The sequence below is a fragment of the Phallusia mammillata genome, chromosome 7 (assembly GCF_965637545.1).
Source record: "Phallusia mammillata chromosome 7, kaPhaMamm4.hap1.1, whole genome shotgun sequence".
In the NCBI taxonomy this organism is placed as follows: domain Eukaryota; kingdom Metazoa; phylum Chordata; class Ascidiacea; order Phlebobranchia; family Ascidiidae; genus Phallusia; species Phallusia mammillata.
Genome location: NC_137258.1, coordinates 23,693,007 through 23,713,601, shown reverse-complemented (window position 1 = coordinate 23,713,601; position 20,595 = coordinate 23,693,007). Strand labels below are relative to the sequence as shown.

Sequence of the window (20,595 nt, the reverse complement as noted above, 5' to 3'; positions counted from 1 at the left end):
AAGTGTTAAATTTTGGTTTGGTCTCTTTAATAGCAATACATAAGATTTCCCTACGTTAAAATAGGTAGATACGAGTCAAGAAAATTGGAAAAAAAAATGTTTCAAAATGATAATTTTTAATCAGTAATAATTAATTCAAACAGCAATAACAAACATAAGTTAACCTAATGTGATATTTTTGGTGATAAGATATATATTTTGAAATAAGATTTAAATGCTTTATTCACAATTACTTTTAAAATACTATGCTTTTTAAATTTGTTCTTTTTCCAATTATTAACTTGAATATTTTTGTAACAGTTTTGTTAGAATACAAAAATCCCCTTCAAACTAACCAACCTAAACAAAAAATGACTGGAGTATTGGAAGGACAGAGTGAAGAAACTGAAACTATGTACGATGCAGTTGACCCCGAAAAAACTGATGACAACGAAGTCATCAAAACTGAGGCTTCTCTCTTCAGCCTCGATATGTTGCATGTCATCAAAGATGCTCAGGCTCAGCATGGATTGCGCCATGGTGACTATCAACGTTACCACGGTTACTGCAACAGAAAGCTGAAGAGAATCCGGAAAGTCCTCAAGTTTAGGATGGGTGAAAAGCGCAGAGTCACTCCGAAGAAAATTACTGAGTCACTCTTTTCTGACCCAAGGTTTGTACTTCACCAAAACATATTACTTTGAGTCTCAAAGAAAACAAATATATATATACTTCATTTTTAGTAATCCAACAACTAATTGGTTATACAGTAAACCTTTGTTAAATCGGTTTGGGTTAATCCGGATCTTTGTAAAATTTGCTCAAAACTTGAGGTACAAATTATTTGTCATGTGGTAAGACTTGAACTAATCGACATCGTTTAATCCAGATCTTTGCCTAAACCGGACAAATATTTTATTCCGAATGGGTCTTGATTTAACAAGGGTTACTGTAAAGCATTGTGGCCTTTTCTGTTGCTAATTTTTTTGCCGCAAGTTTATTTAGCAATTGTCAATGTAAAATAAATAGCATTTGAATCTAATGTAAAGTTTCCTTGCCTGACTTAAACTTTACGCTGCGACAGTAAAACAAGTGCAATACAAAATTTATGCTTTTTATTTCCACAGATATATGTTGATGTTACTGATGACTTCAGAGCGCGCCTGGAGCATGGCGATGTACCTCAAACAGGAGGCGACGCAAGAACCGAGGAAACGCCATCACATGGTTGAAAAAATGAGAAAGGCTGTTGTCCATGCCTCCGAGCTGAACAAGCTGTGCGAGGAAAGTGAAAAAGTTGACGCTCGAACAAAACTTGAAGCCCAGGTGGGTTTATAATTGAATCGAAAAATATTGTGCAAAGTATACTCAATATCTTGGTAAACATGGTGATGCATTCGTCTCCAAGTTTTCAAACAACAAAAATACATGCAATGGCTAAAGAGCATACCATTAAAGCGGTAATACTCTTTTACATTCACACTATAAATAGGTTTTATAGTTTTACCTATATATTAAAGAATTATATAACTTAGTTCAAGAATTGGATAAATTTTAAATGTAAGTTTGAATTTATAAAATACTGACTGGTTTAGAATAGAAAATATCCAGTGTAGTATATTTGTATTTAATGTAAACTTTTTCTTCGAACAGGCTTATAGTTGCTACATGAGCGGAATCTTGCAATTTGAATTGAAAAACTGGGTGTCGGCGAGAGATTTATTCCGCAAAACACAAACTATTTATGGAAAGTTAAGCGATGCAATGTCGAAAGAGGAACAACCTGTGTACAAGAACATGGTGGACGAAATTGATCCCAACATAAGGTACATTAAGCTTTGAACATTTTTGTTTTGTGTCAAAACAGAAGTAAGCAAGCAAAATGCTTTTTAAGTCAGTGTTTCTTAACCATTATCCTTGTTAGCCGACATTTCAGGCTCTGTTTTCTATTTTTTTTGGAGAGTAACTATTATGATTAAACAGCCCTGCATCCCCTAGGAGCAAGTTTTACACCCGTTTAGGGTCTGTACAACCCTGGTTAGGAACCTAATGTTTTTACTATTATTTCAATAACTGTTATTTGCCTGCAAAATTTTGCACTTTGTTGGTGCATGGCTTTGTATTCAAATAGGCTTTATTAATACCCATCAATTGCAGAAACTACCGTTTTGATGTACCCAATTACATTACAATCCACTTTTACAGGTATTGTGCATACACAATTGGTGATCAATCGGCCATGGATGATTTAATGCACATCCATGGAACTGGGCGACAAGATCCATTGCTAGCTGGAAAACTTGACTCACTTATTGCAGCTTCTCGGGAAAGAAAAGCCGCTTCTATGAGCGAAGTCACTTGGAGGAACAGAACAATAAGAATAAAAAACAACAAGGTACATTATTGCTTTTAAAGAATCTGCATACTTCGGGCAAGTGTTCTATTGTTTTTCAAACAAACTGCCATGTGGTTTATATAGGATATCGCACATACTGTTGTTGGCAGGCATAGTGGTACAACTGTGTCTTTCCTGACACATATTGTTAAGCGTTTGATCAAGATGACCAAGTGGTTCACCCAGAGGCCCCTAAAACATAAAACAGCTATACTTACTTAAGTACATTGTACAGAAGTTTTATGCTTTATTGATTGGTGCATTGTAAAGTATTTTACTTTCTAATCAAGTTGCCTTCATTGTGGCAAATCACATGTGTTTGTGTGTGGTCCACTGATTGGGATTTTTTCTTTAGTTGCAAGATGCTTGTACTAAAATGGTTGTGTTAGGTTTATCATATGCATTAAAATATTTTCGATTATGTAACTTTTTTTAATGTACCCAATTGCATTGTTTGTAGGTTCGTTTGTTCTTAATCGGAGTTAAAGATTTTGACAAAGATTTGTCAGAGATCGATGAAAAGGATCATGAATCTCGGATTGAAATGTACGATCAAGTTCTGACAGAATGCAAAGATGCATTGCAGTACACAAGAGAAGATATACGAACTGATCCACACTCGAAAGCGAATGAACGGGGCGTTAAGGCAAGTTAGCCATCGTACTATGATTTCTATATGAGTGTACCATGATCGTTGGTCTTCAAAATACTTCATGGCTGATCCCAGTAATGAATGTACAGTCATCTTAGCTATTAAAGTGTGAGAAAAACAAATTTTGGGTGGTTTTTATGCCAGTTACATTTTTGAGTGTTACTTTTTGTTGCCATGTATATCTTGTGTCTCATAAAGATAGATGTTCTAACTTGCTTTTCCACTTTAGGTGTCAGACTTGCAGTTTTTGAGCTCTTACTTGAGTTATTTGAGACTGACGAAGATGATTAAGAGAAATCTTCTGATGGTCGATCAACTTCAAGCCAAAGCTCCTCCACTACTTGTCACTGGAGCTGGAGGTAAAATAATGATTTTGTTGTTTTTAAATGTTCTGAATCAAACGGGGCTCAAAGAATAATGTGGTAAATAACTTTCAAATGTTAAACAGTACTAAACTGTGAAAATAAAAAGCTGTATGATAATTTTTTATCTGATAAATAAATAAACAAAATTACTTAACTGAGGGAACTAACTGAGAAACAAAACTTATCTTATAAAATGTTATTTTAAAACCATTAAAGTGAGCATTTTTGTGTTCTATTTGATTACTTTGTTATTACAAAGATATTAATTTTGAAGCACAATACACTCAACAAAAATACAAATCTTTTTCATTTGTTGAACAATATATCAGCCTAAATTTAGGTAAAAATAAACCGTAACATGTAAGATCTTTATGTGACAGCTATCTAAATTCTGACAAATGTTACCACACAAGGCGGTTATAATCAAAACATTACATACCAGACCTAGTACCACAGCTAAGATCTCCATGTAATGTATTTTTATATATTTATCACCAGACGAAGGAGCTAGCGGTGACGCAGGTCGCAAGGGTCCCAAGCCGACCGACTTTATTCGTTTATACGACGTCGTCTTGCAAAATCTCAGTGAAGTTCTCTCCCTGCCTGGACTCAGTGGAGACGCGGATCTTCAAACTGAGATTGATGTACAGAAGCGAGCGTTCCAAGCCTACAGATGCTTCTACGTGGCGCAGGCCTTTGTTGCAGACAAGAAGTGGACAGAAGCGATGGCGTTGTATGATAGGGTTCTAGAACACGCGAATTACGCGATAAAAGCCTTTCAATCGATGGATACAGAAGCGAGCGGCGAATTTGACTTCCTTCAGCCTGCGAAGTTGGAATTGTTGATTGAAGCAATCGCGTTCAACCGATACCGTGTCCACGCCTCAGCTGTACTAGACGGAGTCAAAGATAAACCAAAGAATCCAGTTGACACCAAACTACCGCTATGTGACCGTTTGGAAGACTTCGTCGACGATCCAGCAATATCAAGTCTTAACAATAAGAAACCGAACGCCAAAACGCCTTCTATGACGTCATCGTTTCCGCCGCCGTTCGAACCGGTTCCGTGCAAGCCCCTGTTCTTTGATCTAGCTCTGAACCACGCCAGTTTCCCGTCTCTGGAGTCGAAACTCGGTCAGAAACAGCAAAAGGCCGGTCTCACCAGCATGCTCAGCACTTGGTGGGGCTGGGGAGGCAAGAAATAATCCACTGCTCCTATTGGTCGAGCTCTGCGCTCTGTGATTGGTCAGTTTGCGATCTCGTGATGGCATTTTATCGTTTTATTTCGGGAATCGGTTTTAACACAGCGTTTGGTTGCAGGGTTTAGTTTTTTTTATTGGAAAAACGGAAAATGTCCCCGATAACGCAGTTTGTGATTTTAAGTATTATATTGCAATTAGGAAATGCAACAACGAAACGTCTGGACAGCTAGTGAACTAAAAAGTTGCAAATGTCCCTTTTGTTACAAAAAACAAACGACTAGATTGGGTCTTAAACTCAAACTCCATTTAAGTGAGAACTCCCGTTGCCACTACGACTCCTAGCGGGAGAAGTCCACTGAAAACTCGATAAGTTATATGAACAATTTTTTCCACGTCTCAGAATTTGTAGGAAATTTGCAAAAAGCCGCTGTTATTTTGTGGTCGTTCTTTTCATGCGGTGAAATGTTTTTTGTGTTTGTGCGAACGGCTGCGTACGGTGCAATTTTCTTTGTTGCGTTGTTTTTCGACCAAATTGTAATGGATGCTGGCGGTGTATAAACACGGAAACTAAAAAAGTGGGTTCTTCTTATATTTACGACAATGTATAGTTTAGCTTTTAGAAAGTTTTGTTTACAAAACTGGTTAAAATGCTAAGTTTTTGCCTGGGTGGTAAAGGCTATTTGCATTTTAGGTATCAGTCTTGCTTATTTTTAAGTTTTTACTTTTATAAGTTGTTTTTAACAATTAGTTTGGAATGTTTCTTTAAAAACCTACTCGGGTCGTTGATTTTGGCAATTTTCGCTTCGTCATTACACATTTTAACAAATTCGCGTGTCGAGCACCAAACATCCAAAATGGAAGTGGTGCAATTAGCGTATTCTCGGGCAATTTGGAAGCTTATTGCATGAAATCATGTTTTGGCGCGTAACAAAAAGAAAAAAGGCAGCCTTAAGATTTCACATGCAACGACGCTCTTTGCTGAGGACCAGTTTGGTGTAAACGGGCTACAAGTCGTGACATCCGGCAAATGCAGCCGTTTTCTTGCAACAAAGTTATCGAAAACTTCTATAGTGTAAGGTAAAGGCAGAAAATTGCGATGTTGAGTTTTCAGGTAAGAGTGTGTTTCGTTTGCAATGTTTGTTGTGCATTAGTTTAACTACTGTGTTTTCGTTTTCAGGGAACCCTGCGAGCTCTAATGTTCGGAACATTGGTCTTTACCGTGCTGGTAATTCAGTCAGCGGAAAGCCAATCAAACAGTTAAGTATTGAGAATTTTTATTGTTCCGGATTTTGGCGTTGGTGTATTGGTCATTTATTGAAGTGAGGTGTTTCAGTAACGCTTGTTGAGATTTCAGTAGAAATGAAAATCAAATAAACTCACTTGTTAGCGAAAAAAGTTTATTTTCTTGTTTTTGCTATAAATGCAATTACAATTAAACAGATTATAGCCAGCTACAAATGTTTGAAATACCGCCTGGTGGACCTGTAAGCGTGTGCGAGCCCGATGGGTTTTTAACATACGACCCGAAAGTTTGTTTATATTAATGTGGATTTACGACACAAATATGCCCTATATAGTGTGAAGTCAGCCCCGAATCAAACCCGTTTTGATCAAGCTTAAATCCGGCCCCCACTTACAACTCGTGTCCAGGGTACAAACCATGTAAACATGAACATCAATCATTTTCTTTAAACCAGTTTCGCGACGGCTTCATGTTTGAAGTCACCAATATATAGTGATCCACTTTTCTTCGTGTTGCGGAACTGTTGGCGTCATGCTGGCCCGTAAAGCGGTCATTAAATCACGAATGCAGTACCGCTTTCGTGTAGCAAATTTAAACATGCTGTAAAATGTAAATAAACACAAAATATTAACCGGGTACTAAAAACAAAAAAACAACAACAACTTTACCCCCTGTTAAATTTGTTTCAATACAATAAAATTCTTTTTGTCAAGTTCTTGTTTTTAATCATGATGGACTTTAAGTATTCCTTTGATTTATATATGAATATACCCAGTGGTGGGATTCAATTTTTTTCTCAGCCGGATCTATCACAAAAGTGATATTTTTCAGCCGGTTCTGTTACAAAAATGCCATTGACAGTAACCAGTAATGCTAACCGGTTCGCTGATCTTATAAAATTCCTTGAGGCGGCTCTATAGAACTGGTGCGAACCGGCTGAATCCCACCACTGAATGTACCGTGATCGCTGGTCTTCAGGGCGTTTAAGGGGAACCTAGTAATATATGTATGTCGACAGTTCGTTATTTTTTAGACAATTCGCCAGAAACTTCACTAACCTGCCAAGGAAGATGCAATTCGAGATTTAACAAGAATAACAAATGCCAGTGCAATACAGCTTGTTCAAAATTTAAAGATTGCTGTGGAGACTTTAACTCTCTTTGCAAAGCTAGAACAGGCATGTTCTGTTGCATTTCCATAAACCCCATAACCGTCTGCTTTTTTAAATCAATTTTTTTGTGCAAAAGATGGTACAAATAATATGCCAACAATCAGTAACGTATTCGATTGTTTTTTCATAGTTATTGCTGTATTTAGATTTAGTAATTTACTTTTTCACAGCGGCACAGACACCTTCTACTTCTCTGTCATGCCAAGGAAGATGCAATTCGAAATATAACAAGAATAATAAATGTCAGTGCAATACAGCTTGTCCAAGATATAACAATTGCTGTGGAGATTTTAACTCACTTTGTACAGCTGGAACAGGTATATTTTACTGTTTTTTTACAACTCTTAACCGTCTTCCTGGCTTAAACACTCAACCGATCTGCTTTTTTAATGAACATTTTCATACAAAAGAACTGATACAAATAATATTCTTACGTTAGTCAAGTATTTTATGATTTTTCATTGTTGCTGCTGTATTTTGATCTGGTATACTACTTTTTTTCAGGTGCACAGACACCTTCAACATCTTTGTCATGTCAAGGAAGATGCAAATCGAAATACAATCCACAAAATAAATGTCAATGCAATACTGCCTGTTCAAGATACAACAATTGCTGTGATGATTTTAACACTCTTTGTAAAGTGAATGGTTAGTCACAAAGAGCCTTATAGTGTAGCATCAATACATTGTAGGGAAAATGTAATATTTACAATTAGGCAGTTATTATATCTTAGCACTAAATGTGATAATTGTTTTTTGCGATGACCTGTGTGACGTCAATATGCATTGTGACGACAAAACTGCCTATTGTGTCTAAAGTTTTAACTGTAAATGCTGATGAAAACACCTTAATTTATGTGTTTTTATGCAGAAACTGAGAGATATTTCTGCAAAGGACAATGTAACGTTACAAGAGAACGATGTGATTGTAGAAATACTTGTCTTGCCGCCAAAAACTGCTGCGCAGACTATCAAGAAACTTGCTTAAGTAAGATAATCTTTATTTTGGCAATTATACTGGAAATTGCGCATATGGCCGGAAAATTTTACAGCATTTTATCCTGTCACGAAACTGTACGTACTGGCCGGTTAATATAAAAACGTGGCCCCATGTGGAAGCGTTAAAAGACTTAGGAAATGTTAACTTTATGGACAGTTCAAAAAAGATTAACAAAGGCTAAAAGTAATGAGACTGACTTTTAGCTTGGGGAAAGGGAAATTTTGATAATAAATCAATTCATTTGCCCTGTTTCTGCCAATAGGGTTTAGAACAGGGGGTCGACAACGTTTTGGGCGACGCGTGCTAATTTACTTGTTGTTTCCATGTGTTAAAAAAAACGTGCCAAAGTTTTTCTAAATAATAGTGGTTGGTGCCAGCAGATATCAATAATAAAGAGAAAGCAGAGTGTTTTGTACATGTAAGGCTGAATTAAGACAATGGCATGATAAAAACTATAAACAAGCAGTGTAACAGGTTAATTTGTTACTTCAATATTAACACGCAAATCGGTGGGCGTGCCATGAAAAACCACCTCGTCTGCCAACCATGGCACGCGTGTCAAGGGTTGCCGACCCTGGGTTAGAACTTTAGATCGTGAAACATATATGATATAATTGTCCAAACGCTTATGTATTACTGGTACTATTATCGTTGAAATAAGTGTTTTAGTTTTTACTGCACGTTTGTAATTTTGCATTAAACAATTAACTTGTTATGTATTGTAGACAAACTACCATGGTCGAAAGAAGCTTGCAACAAAGGAATTGAACAAAAATGCCCTGCAGGGTAAGTGAATTAGGTCAAAGTGCAAATGATCCGCGGTTAAATCTACAAGTTATAGTTAATTGAAAAACAAATCACCACAACAGCGAATAACTTGGGTTCGTTAAGCAAAACTGTTAGAATGGTACATATATATATTTATTTATGTAAACGTGTTCTTAAATCTTGCTTCAAACTTCAAAGTCAAACAACATTTAAAACGGCAAAGGGCTGAATAAAGCAGCTATAAATCTTTGTTTGTTTTCATTGTGACCGCACAATAACACTGAACAATTGATTATTTCTAGATTCGAAATTCCTCCCGTGATATTATTTTCAATCGACGGTTTTAAAGCCGAATATCTGTACAGGGAATTGACTCCTAACATTCACAAACTTGGTGAATAAAAAAATGCTAAAATAAACACCATTAACTTAATGATTATGTTTTACTAAACGTAACAGTTATTGTAGGATCTACAATTTTGTTCATCATAGCTTGTCACGCCAGTGCTGGAGCCAGGTGAGGGCCTCTTCCGTGATGTCCCTCAAAGATTGGTCAGCGCATGCTGGGCCAAGAGGGCAGCGGGATAATATATGGTCCATCGTTTGAGTTTCTAGGCCACATTTACAATATGCATCTTGTACGAAGCCCCATTTGTGGAGGTTTGCTTTGGTGCGCCCAACACGGCAATTTTGTTGTGTTTTATCGAAGCTTGAGAAAGCATTTTTTCAATAGCCACCTTTCAAAAGGAGTGCACGTTCTTTTTCTCAGATTTTCGACAAATATTTTAAACTTAGAACTTTCTTGAGTTATACTTTAAACCAGTGGTTCCCAACCTTTGGTGGACCGTGGCCCCCTAAAAGTCACTTTTTGGCCTCGTGGCCCCCTTTAAGTAACCCTGAAGGACCTGTGGCCCCCTTGTAAAAGGCAATCTCGTGTTGGAATTCGGTACTAATTTCGGCTTTAAACAGGTCTAATAGTGTAATCAAGAATCCGCAATCGTGAAAAACCTCAATATAGACAAATAGTATGTGAAATAGTCGATTGAATTAGGAAAAAAAGTTAGAAAGAAAATCGCTTTTAGTGGGTGTTTCTAGTGAATCTACACCCGTGGCCCCCCGGAACACAGCTCGTGGGCCCCCCTAGGGGGGCATGGGCCCAGGTTGGGAACCACTGCTTTAAACCATCAGTCAATTAAAAGGCTCTGAAACGGGAAATTTTAATAAATTTTTCCGCCACAATCTTTTAAAATTCAATCTTCGTTTGTTTCTTAGCATCATGTGGAGTGCACGTCCCGTATATGAGATCGGTTTATCCAACCAAGACGTTTCCCAATCACTACACAATTGCTACGGTAAGTGTTGTTGCTATCTTTCGGAAGTATAGTTGGCACACACTAACCAAGCCCTTAAAAAAACTGGTAGCACAATTGCGCTAAAACAAGAGTACTATGAATTTTATATGATTGTGCCGTGATGGTCTGCATCAACCCTTCAAGGTTGATGTCAGTTATTAGCAGTGGTGGGATTCAGCCGGTTCGCACCCGTTCTATAAAAGCGTCTCACGAAATTAGAGGAGGTCAGCGAACTGGTTAGCATTACTGGTTACTGTCAATGGATTTTTTGTAACAGAACCAGACTGACAAAAAATTGAATCTCACCACTGGGATTATTAAATGTGCATAGTTGTTACTTAAAAATGTGTCAAAATTTAAGAACTGAAACGGTCATTGAAAATTAAATTAAAACGCGATTTAGTTGATTATTTCAGAATTTTAATTTTGTTTTGAAGATCATTATTTTTTGAGAATTTTTCATCACTGTTGGATTGATACAATTGTACAATTTTATGTCATACGATTTTCTGGACTCAGTAACTTTTTTCAATTCCAGGGTCTATATCCTGAAAGCAGTGGGATTGTGGGCAACGTAATGATTGATCGTGTTTTGAGGAAGAAATTTCGACTTGGCAACCAAGAGTCGTTTCAGCCTTACTGGTGGAAAGGTGAACCGGTGAGTTGTTATGCGTTGGAAATATAAGAGCAGCAATATTGTTACTTGGAAAATGTCGTGATTTTTTGAGTTTTTTTTATCATAGCCATACTTTATTATAGCTGCACTAGACATTATCTTTAGAAGAAGCTTGATTAAATATTTTAATTGGCCTTTTAAACATTTTAATGTTTTAACAATGTTTGTTGTTATTGTCAGTGTAAAATGTATCAAAGCTTTAAAACCGTGTTTCTAGCCCATATGCCTTGCCTTGTGGAAAAGCTTGGTGACCGGCTTTATTCGGTATAACGCCTTTAATATATGCTTGGCGTAAACTATATGAAACCTATTCATAAAGCGTAATTTAATCTGATTTACAATTTCATTTTACTTAGTTTCCCTTTTTCATCTATGATTTTTATGCAAACCAATTTTTCTGTTTCATTTTGCATTATTTTGTTTTGACAATTCCAGATTTGGGTGACTGCCAGTAACCAGGGCCTCAAGAGCGCCACCTATTTCTGGCCAGGCTCTGACGTCAACATAACAAGATATCCCGATTATTATTTTAAATATGACGGAAGCGTACCGAACGAAGAGAGAATGTATCAAGCACTTGATTGGTTGGATTTGCCCACGGGACAGCGGTAATTAAAAATTTAATTCAACTTTTCATCAACATTTATTAACGACATAACAATGTTTTGGGTTAAGTAAAAAGATAAGTATTCCCAATGGGTTACCTGCCAGAAGAGCTCTATAAATTTGATATTATGCCTGGCAGCAATAGCTTATACATCTGCTTTCACGTGCAAGTTTGTTATTTTCGTGTCCAAAACTCCATACCAACTGCTGGATATTGTAGATTTTTTGGATAAAATAACCTTTGAAAGTCTTAACAACCATAACATACCCAGTCAGGGTTTTTTTAAGGTTTGGTTTGGGTGACCGCTAAGTAGTTTTAAGAGAACGCAAGTGTTTCATTTAAATACCAAAAACTGTAGTTGTAGTTGCAAGTCCAAATTTTGGGAAACCGCTGGAGAATTTTTTTTAATATATGCAATATCTTTACCCCTTGCAGACCATCATTCATTACTTTGTACATTTCCATTCTCGATTCTGCCGGGCACAAATACGGACCAGTACGGTCGGGTTTTGATAAAACCCTCAAGACAGCAGATACCATGGTTGGAATATTAATGAACGGACTGAGAGACCGAGGGCTCCTGAATTGCGTCAACATTATAATGCTCGCAGATCACGGTAAACGTTAAAAAGATTATCTAATAAACATTTTTAGGTAATACCTCTTGCAGTTCTTTGTACGTTTTGTTTAGTAATAAAACCCTTATTTGGTAATAATACCCTTATCTGGTAATAAAACCCTTTTTGCCAGGCCCTTATCTTTTGTAATTAGTAATATTTCTTGCAGGTCTTTTTTTATTTTTTGTTCTGCTAGGCAGGGTAACAGTGATATTATTGTACGCTATTTTTTAGTTGAACTAATAATGTTTTTAGCAGGTCTGTCGTTCTCTACAATTTTTAACCTTATTAACAAATCACTGTACGCCAGGCCAATCGAAAGCATTGTGCCGAATCAGCCAGTCACCAAGCATTCACCATACGGCAAGGCGTAGGCTAAAAAAATCTAGCCTGTGGTGGGATTCGACCCACGATGCTACGCAGGCTCAGTGGAGAACCCGTCGCAAGTTGAATCACAAGCACCGTTGCCTGCTTTGAAATTTGCTGTGATCACTGGTTTGCATCGACGCTTCAGGGCTAATCTCAACTGTTCTTCTCTGTCTTTACAGATTAAATTTTTATTTATGTATTTTATTTTGCTGTAGGAATGTCGCCTGTCAAATGCAGTCGGTTGACGAGCATCGAAAAATTTGGGGTCGACGCCTCCAAGTATTTCGTTAAAAGTGGGTCAGCTGGTCGTGTTGGGAGCAACCTTGATCCGGTGGCTGAAGCGAGCTACAATGTAACTCAAGTTTATGAGAAATTAAAATGCAAACGGAAGGAGGCGCATTGGCAGGTCAGTGTCATAATTGTGTTTGTGATGTCACAATGTTTATTTTTATCAATCAAGTGGGCAAATGATCAGATTGTTACCAAACAATGACGGCGAAACGAAAATGCTACAGTTTTAATTCCCCGGAATGCTGATTTTTGTTATTGTTTTTATCCATATTAGTTTATATGTAAACAAAAAAATAAAAAAAAATATATTGAACAAATAATACAAAATAATATTAAATAATAATAATGATATGTTAAACAAAGTCTTTGTAATTTTCAGAAAATCAAAAATTGATGAATTTGATGAATTATCGTCTGGTTCTGGAATTTAAAAATTCAGAATTCTACTTTCGGTTAAGTTTGGTATTTTTGGTATTTCTAGGCCTTCCTGAAAGACGAATATCTTCCGAAACGTTTCCATTACGCGAACAACCAAAGGATCGATGACGTCATTCTTTTAATGGACGACACCTATCTCGTTGAAGGGTGAGAAAAGTTTTTTGTAGACAAATTAAAGTCTGTATAAATACAAATTTTTGTCTTTCATCTGTATTTGCTACAATCTAGTTATAATTTACCATACAACGCGTTATAAATCAAAGTAAAACAAAATCTAAATTACATTCAGCGTATGATACTGTCTAAAATCAGATAGTCAATTTATTGGTTGCCTCGTATGTCGCATTTTTGTATTTTGTTTATGTTGTTTCATCTGCTTTCGTTATCGTTGCGCCCTCCTTTGCCTCTTATCTCCTATTGTGCCCGTTCGAATGCTAGGCGCGTTTCATCCGCGTCTCTGATAAGACTTGATTGGTGCGCGGGTTTGGGCGTCATTGCTTGCCAGACCCATACGCGTACAGTTAGCGCCTTTCCACCTGTGAAGTGGTTTGGGTGTTGGTTTTTAGCCTGTTGATGTTTTATCTTCATTTTATTGTTGCTTTTTTCTCGCTTTTACAGAACTGACGATGCCAATAGGCGAAATATATATTCTTAAACCTTTAACGACTGATTCTGTTTCTCTGGAAACCTGTTTCCATAATTAGAGAAAATCTAAATTATTAATTTGTATTGCCATCTATTTCAATATTGTTAAACTATGGGAACGTATTGTTATTCCTTTTTAACCTTGGTGGCTGCAAGATAAATAATTGTAAAATTGTAAAACAGCAAAACTATTTTTGATGCGTTTCTTTTTCAGCAAAAAAGGTTCTTACACGAAATGCGACGGAGGGAGTCATGGGTTTGATCCCGAATTCGCCAGTATGCATGTGAGTGGGTTGTTTGTTTGTAAACTAGTAACAAAAGTTTATAGGTTTTAAAATAATACATGTGAGGTCACTTGTTGAATTTTTGGCAACATGATTTATTAAATTTGTGGCAGCAAACAGAAGCAGCAAAATTACAAAAGCGAGTATTTTGTCTAGCACAAAACCGATTGAACGTTAAGATTGTTCAATAAGCAAACAAAAAACACAGACGTTAAAAGTAGCTACTAAGAATGTTTTTTTTGCTGATGTATAGCATGTAACAAATACATTTTACTCAAAAGTTTGAACAAAAACGTTAATATCATCGTTAAAACAACATGTGCTTGTTTCTAATTTATACAATAACCTAAAATGTATTTGTTACATGCTATACATCAGCAAAAAAAAACATTCTTAGTAGCTACTTTTAACGTCTGTGTTTTTTGTTTGCTTATTGAACAATCTTAACGTTCAATCGGTTTTGTGCTAGACAAAATACTCGCTTTTGTAATTTTGCTGCTTCTGTTTGCTGCCACAAATTTAATAAATCATGTTGCCAAAACCTGACATTGTATTTGTACTGAATTTATACGAGTTTAAATTATTCTGTTTCAGGCATTATTTGCAGCACACGGACCCGGTTTCAAACAGAATTACAATTCCACGGAACCGTTTGAAAACATCGAGGTGTACAATCTTATGGCAGGTAGACTTTATACGAAATCTCTATTGAACGAAACATATCTTATATTGTTGTTTTGTTTGTTTTAATCAATCTGTTTTATTTCTTGCCCTACATAACACAATCATTTGTGGATAATTAAATATTTTATTCGAATTTTAAACCTAAATATCGACACAATTATATAATTCATTTATGTAATGTTTATTTGCGAACTAACCGGTAGGCCTTTATCTTGCACGCATACACAAATTAGTTTATGTATTTGATTGTGTACTTCTAGAAGAAACATAACCCTCCATCCCTTCCAGCTTATTTTATCTTACAATATCACTAGATATACAAGCCCAACTTTTTTTGAGACATTGAAAAGGCATAATGCTGGGCAATGGGCCACAATTTTAGAACCATTTTGTAGATTTTGGTACGGTAACACTTTCCAACTAAACTAACCAGCATATCTTTTACGCTCAGATTTGCTGAACATTACGGCTGCCCCGAACAATGGAACAAAGGGTTCGATGTATCACGTGATGAGGTCTCCGCCTTCACTTAATCTCACCTTTCCGGTAGATGGCGCTACTGGGCCGTGCTGGGTAGTTCCATGGGAATCAGATTGCGCCAATTGCAGCAAGGTATAAATGGAACTGGTTAACTCTTCCTGTCGGAAAGCGTGCTCGTTTTTTAATAATAAACCTAGATCAGTGATTCTCAAACGCGGCTCTCAGGGCCGCATGCGGCTCCCAACTACGCATTTTGCGGGTCGCACCAGACCTCAAAAAAACTCCAAAGATTGCTATTTTAGCTTTCAAGGAAATAATCTATAGTGATGTTCTGAGGTTTTGTTTTTTTGCGACTCCTTACACACTTAAAAGTCTACCATTTGGCCCCGACAATAAAAAAGTTTGAGAACCACTGGTCTAGATACTAATTTGTGCCAAAATACGAAGCCTAAAATACATTTTCTGTGTTGCTGATTTTTAACTAACCAGAAACTGAACATAGCTTATTTGTCTTACTCTATAAACTAGGATTGTCCGCGAAAGCAGGTTGCATTTAATTTTAATGTCAATATGCGTTGTGCTGATCAAGACTTAAACTATGTATTTTCGCTTATACATGTTTTCGTAAATTATGCAGCTAATACATTTTTTTTTCAGACTAACTCAACAAAAGTCAACCAAAGGCTTTACTTGTCCGATCAACAAAGTAAGATTTTCTAATATTCTACAGTGCATGCTTCGTTGCCCACCTAAGACGTAACTTTTATAAAATCTGTTAAACTTCTAATCATTTCGAAACACTTATAATATCATAATGCTGTTTATTGGGAAAATTGAACCGTTTAAACTAAATCAAAGTACGCCAGGCCTAAGCTAGAAAAATCTACGCTTCAGGGCTGATCCCAGTATGAATATATTCATATTCATCGTAACCGACTGGAAAGAAAAAAATGATTGAAGCACTGGACTTTTTAACTAATTTTTTTCGATGGCTTTTAAACCAAGGTAAGTACAAGATAAGTACGATCAGCCTTGAAGCGTCTATGCGATCACGGCATACTCGTTGATAAATCATATGATACGCCAGGCCTATTAAAGGCGTCATACCAAATCAAGTTGGTCTCAAGCATTCACATATGGCAAGGCACATGCTAGAAAAAATCTAGCCTGCGGTGGGATTCGAACCAACTACTGGAGTCTGTCCGGGACTTGTGCTCCAGCAAGGCTCAGTTGTGAGCCTGTCGAAAGTCGAATCACAAGCACCGTTGCCTGACTTGTATGTTTTTAAACCATTCATTTTTTCCAGTCTCTTCAACACTGGCAAAGCATCTACCACTAGGTGTGACAAAACAGCCGTATACCTCCGATTGCTTTTTCTATCAGCAAAACTACGTCACTATGTTGGAAACTCCACCACAAATGCCGCTTTTTACCAGCTTCGTATTAAATAGGTCGAAGGTACACAAAAACTATACTATATACGTGACACTGCCCTTAGAATCAAAACCTTCCAATTTTGCTTGTTTTGCTTTAGCCTGGCCTTGAGGTATCCGAAGTCTGTGACCGCTGCGACCCGAGATATCACGATGAGTTTGTAATTTCGAAAAACTTCCAAAACGTTGCAACTACCACGTATTTGTACCAACCTGGTAAGTTTAATCTTCACAGTGACCTTGCAATGAAGCAGTATCATCTGACATATATGTATACTGTAGTGATTTCCAATTCCAACCGTTATGTAATGGACCTCTTTTAAATTGCATAACTGCGCTATGCTTAAATTTTGCCCGAAGCGTTTTCGGTAAAATCCTAATAATAATATTTTTAAAATGAAAAAGAGGTTATGCAGTGCATATGGGTGTGCAATAACAAGTTAAAACAAGTAAATCAAATGTGTTTTTGCTTAACCGAAAACTCTAGGTAAATTTAATTATTTGTTTAGTAATTGACAACAGAAAAGATGATATTTTAGTGATCCAACTCAGGCTTGTTTTGTAATCCTGTAATCCTGTACCTTTTTTCTGCCTCCCCCCATAGCCAACCTCGCGGAGCCCTTGGGGTCTACACACCCATTTATTATAAAGTAATGATATCTTTTCCTCAAATTTATTCCGTAACAGGATTCACTTCCGGGACCGAACAAAACGACGCGTCCATTTCTACCAACCGAGTTCCGATTTATAAGAATTCCGTAAAAAGTAAGTTTATTAGGCTCGGCGTTCTTCCCAAGGTGACAGAAGGCCGTCCAATTGTGAACGGCAATCGAGCAAATGTTTAGATATTCCGTTAGCCGTGTTGCATAAAGCCGCACCATAGTTGTAAGTCGGGCCAGCCTTTTCGGGGCAGGTTCAGGTTTTGATTTTTGTAACAAATGGGCTTAAGGCGGGAATGACTTCACGTTCTGTGTTCGTAATTTTTTTAAATTTAAATTACCGAGCTAAGTTGCTGAACTTAACCTGATGCTGCCGCACAGCCCTAAAACGTCTTGCTTGAGCCATTGCGTGCGATTGTTGTGCATGTCTTTTTTGTTATAGACTTGTCAATCAAACTTTCGGGCCTAAACGGGTTTATCCGAAACGATTCGGGTTCGGGCTCGAATTTCGGGTGCGCTTACGATTCTAAACCTAACAAACACTTTCAAAATTAAAAGATTTTTTTCTTTAACCTTTATTAAATCAGTTTTTAAATCAGACCGAATGGTCCTCTTACTAAGTTATATACAGAAAAAAAATGATCAGAAAAAAAATTAAAAGATAAAATATTTAAAAAATGTTCGAGTCGGTCGATTGAGCGGTATATAACCCTCTGACAGGCAGCATACTTATCGACGATCACTGATTCTATTTGAATAAGAAACTGACGATGACAATCGGCGAAGTATTTATATTCTTAAGCATTATCGACTGATTCTGTTTCCATGGGAACATGTTTCCATATTTAGAGTATTAAAAAAAATGTGTTTTACTTTGTAAAAGTACAGAGCCAATAAATAATAAGCTGCAGACTGTGCACACTGTTTCGACCTATAAGGTCTCATCCTTAGGTCGAAACAGTGTGCACTGTATGCAGCTTGTGTTTTACTTTAGTTTGGAACTATATGATGGAAACGGTGGGAAATTGGTCGTATTTTCACGGGGAAACGCTAGTAATGCTTGGACCTGCATTTGACTACGACCACAACGGAATTTCGGACGATTACGACTTGTTGGCCTGTTTTCGGTTACCATGGTTAGTTAAAATGAATTATCGGACTAAATTTTAATGTCTTGATTTACATTTTTACTTTCAGTGATGTAATTGATGCTGCACCTGGGATCCCTATGCCGACCCATTATTACATCATAGTTGCATATTGTTCGCATTCAGGGATGAGTATTGCGAATTGTACGTCATCACCCGATGACGTGGAAGTTTTGAGTTTCATTATTCCAAATTTCAAAGACAAACCTTGTTATGCGGTAAGAATTTTTTAGCCAAAATTTTTTAAGCCAAAATAATGATCGCTGAAATTAAAATTTAACAGAGCAGTACAGTATTGATACGTAGTCATATTGCAGTTGAAATGTTTCAATGTAACTTTTGTTGTTGTTGTTGTTCTGTGCTTTTTTGTTGTAATAAGGTCCTTGCTGAAGTTTAATCGTGATTAAATGTTCAATTTTAACACACTTAGTATTTTTAATACTGAGGACTAACTTAGGGGGTTATATGCCCGTTTTTTTTTTATTCAACTGTAAATTTTTAATCATGAATTTCATTATTGATAAAATAAACAGAGACACAAGACAAAGTCAGAAGTGCCATAGAGCTTATATATAATGAATACATACTTGGCAAAATGTCTTACAGCCGCTGCTGTCTTCAGCAGTGCAAAAGCATTAATTATTACACAACCACTGCCATTTTTTTGGGCCAAAATCAAAAACAAATTTAAATATATTTAATAAAGTAATAAAATTTGTTTGCTATTTTCCTTGATAATTCGTAATCAGATGTAAAAATTTTTGTTGTTACTTTTTCAGGGCGACGAACCCGACGAAGTTTGGATTTCACAAACAGTTATCGAACACGTCGCGCGCGTTCGTGACGTAGAACTCATAACCGACATAAATTTTTTCGAAGACTGGACAACCGGACCTTTGGCTGACCAAAACACAGCTACTGCTTCGGTCCGGCTTAAGAATCGACTTCCCCAGTTTACTGATAAGTTACTCGTCGATTTTGTTAAAATATCAAAAAATATGTCCACACAGTTGAAATCTACTTTATTTGCATTTGTCGTTTCAGTTTTTGCCAGCATCGTCAGTTTGATGTAAAGCCTTTTACACTTAACAATTATGTTCCTGTAAAGTTTGATTGTTTCCAGAATTGGGTTACTTTGTTTAAAATTGTTTGCCGAAATTTAGATTCTACTGGTTTGTTTAAAACCCTTTTGTGCAGTGGTGGAATTCAATTTTTTTGTCAACCGGTTCTATCACAAAAGCCATGTTTTTCAGCCGGTTTTGTTACAAATAATCCATTGACAGTAACCAGTAATGCTAACCGGTTTATAAAATTTCGTGAGACGGTTTAGAACCGATGCGAACCGACTGAATCCCACCACTGCCTTTATGTCATTACTATTGCTTTAATGACCCACCAAAAACGTCCTCGCTCAGCTCGTGCAATTTAGTTGATCATTGTTACCACTATGTGACACAACAATTATGTCATTTATTTACACAGGTATTTTTTAATCAACTATATATCTTGTCGTATCTTACATCTCAAACTTTTCAACTAAAAACTAGCTAAGTTGACGAAATTAGAGGAAAAGCATGTTTTGTTTTGTTAATTGTTACATTATGCAAGTTCATTACACGAGTGTTCATTGTTACACGCTTTCGATAATTTCTCGCGATTGTTTTGTCACAACAACAGTGTTCGATAACCATTGATTCATGTCTTAATGCATTGTTTGTGAAAAACCACAAACCTTTTTTCTCGTTCGAAATGCTTGCGTTAATATTTACCATTGAAGGCTGGATACGGAAATACCCGGGCACTAACGACGTATTATTGTTGAAGTGTTTGCGATATTTGTGACTGTTGATTGAATTACATTGTGTACAAATTACATTGCGATTTACAAGCTTACAATCTCAAGCTTTGACACATTGATTACATCCTTAAAAGTATTGTAACGGTTTTTTAAATTTGTGCAGGGCCACCATTGGTATAAAAAGTTGTCACTTTATTTAGAGATTCATTATTGTTTCAACATTGTCCGATTCTTTAAAAGTTACCAACCCCCATTTTAAACTTATTACCCAAATAGACGAGAAATTAACCCCATTTACTCCCGTATTGAGACTTTAGAATTATAGCTTTGTTTCTTTTC

The 20,595-nt window shown here is 36.6% G+C and overlaps 2 protein-coding genes across 3 annotated transcripts; both read left to right on the top strand.

The window, feature by feature from the left end:
• Positions 1 to 278: 278 nt before the first annotated feature.
• Positions 279 to 5,171, top strand: LOC145238462 (signal recognition particle subunit SRP68-like). The gene is made up of 7 exons (XM_080101652.1): positions 279 to 652; positions 1,107 to 1,305; positions 1,633 to 1,805; positions 2,185 to 2,374; positions 2,835 to 3,020; positions 3,256 to 3,385; positions 3,890 to 5,171. The coding sequence occupies exons 1-7, from the start codon at positions 351 to 353 to the stop codon at positions 4,594 to 4,596; spliced, it is 1,887 nt and encodes a 628-aa protein (XP_079957778.1). The 5' UTR covers positions 279 to 350; the 3' UTR covers positions 4,597 to 5,171.
• An 80-nt stretch (positions 5,172 to 5,251) lies between these two features.
• LOC145238460 (venom phosphodiesterase 2-like) lies at positions 5,252 to 20,331 on the top strand. Of its 2 annotated transcripts, XM_080101650.1 has the most exons (24): positions 5,252 to 5,704; positions 5,771 to 5,849; positions 6,870 to 7,013; positions 7,178 to 7,324; positions 7,512 to 7,655; positions 7,879 to 7,995; positions 8,733 to 8,793; positions 9,078 to 9,169; positions 10,048 to 10,127; positions 10,666 to 10,785; positions 11,239 to 11,411; positions 11,846 to 12,027; positions 12,612 to 12,802; positions 13,169 to 13,272; positions 13,985 to 14,054; positions 14,649 to 14,739; positions 15,190 to 15,350; positions 15,876 to 15,924; positions 16,525 to 16,676; positions 16,753 to 16,867; positions 17,339 to 17,416; positions 18,305 to 18,446; positions 18,508 to 18,676; positions 19,238 to 20,331. In XM_080101650.1, the coding sequence occupies exons 1-24, from the start codon at positions 5,690 to 5,692 to the stop codon at positions 19,529 to 19,531; spliced, it is 2,970 nt and encodes a 989-aa protein (XP_079957776.1). In that variant the 5' UTR covers positions 5,252 to 5,689; the 3' UTR covers positions 19,532 to 20,331. The 2 variants fall into 2 exon arrangements, with proteins under 2 accessions (XP_079957776.1, XP_079957777.1); XM_080101651.1 differs by lacking the exon at positions 6,870 to 7,013.
• Positions 20,332 to 20,595: the final 264 nt, after the last annotated feature.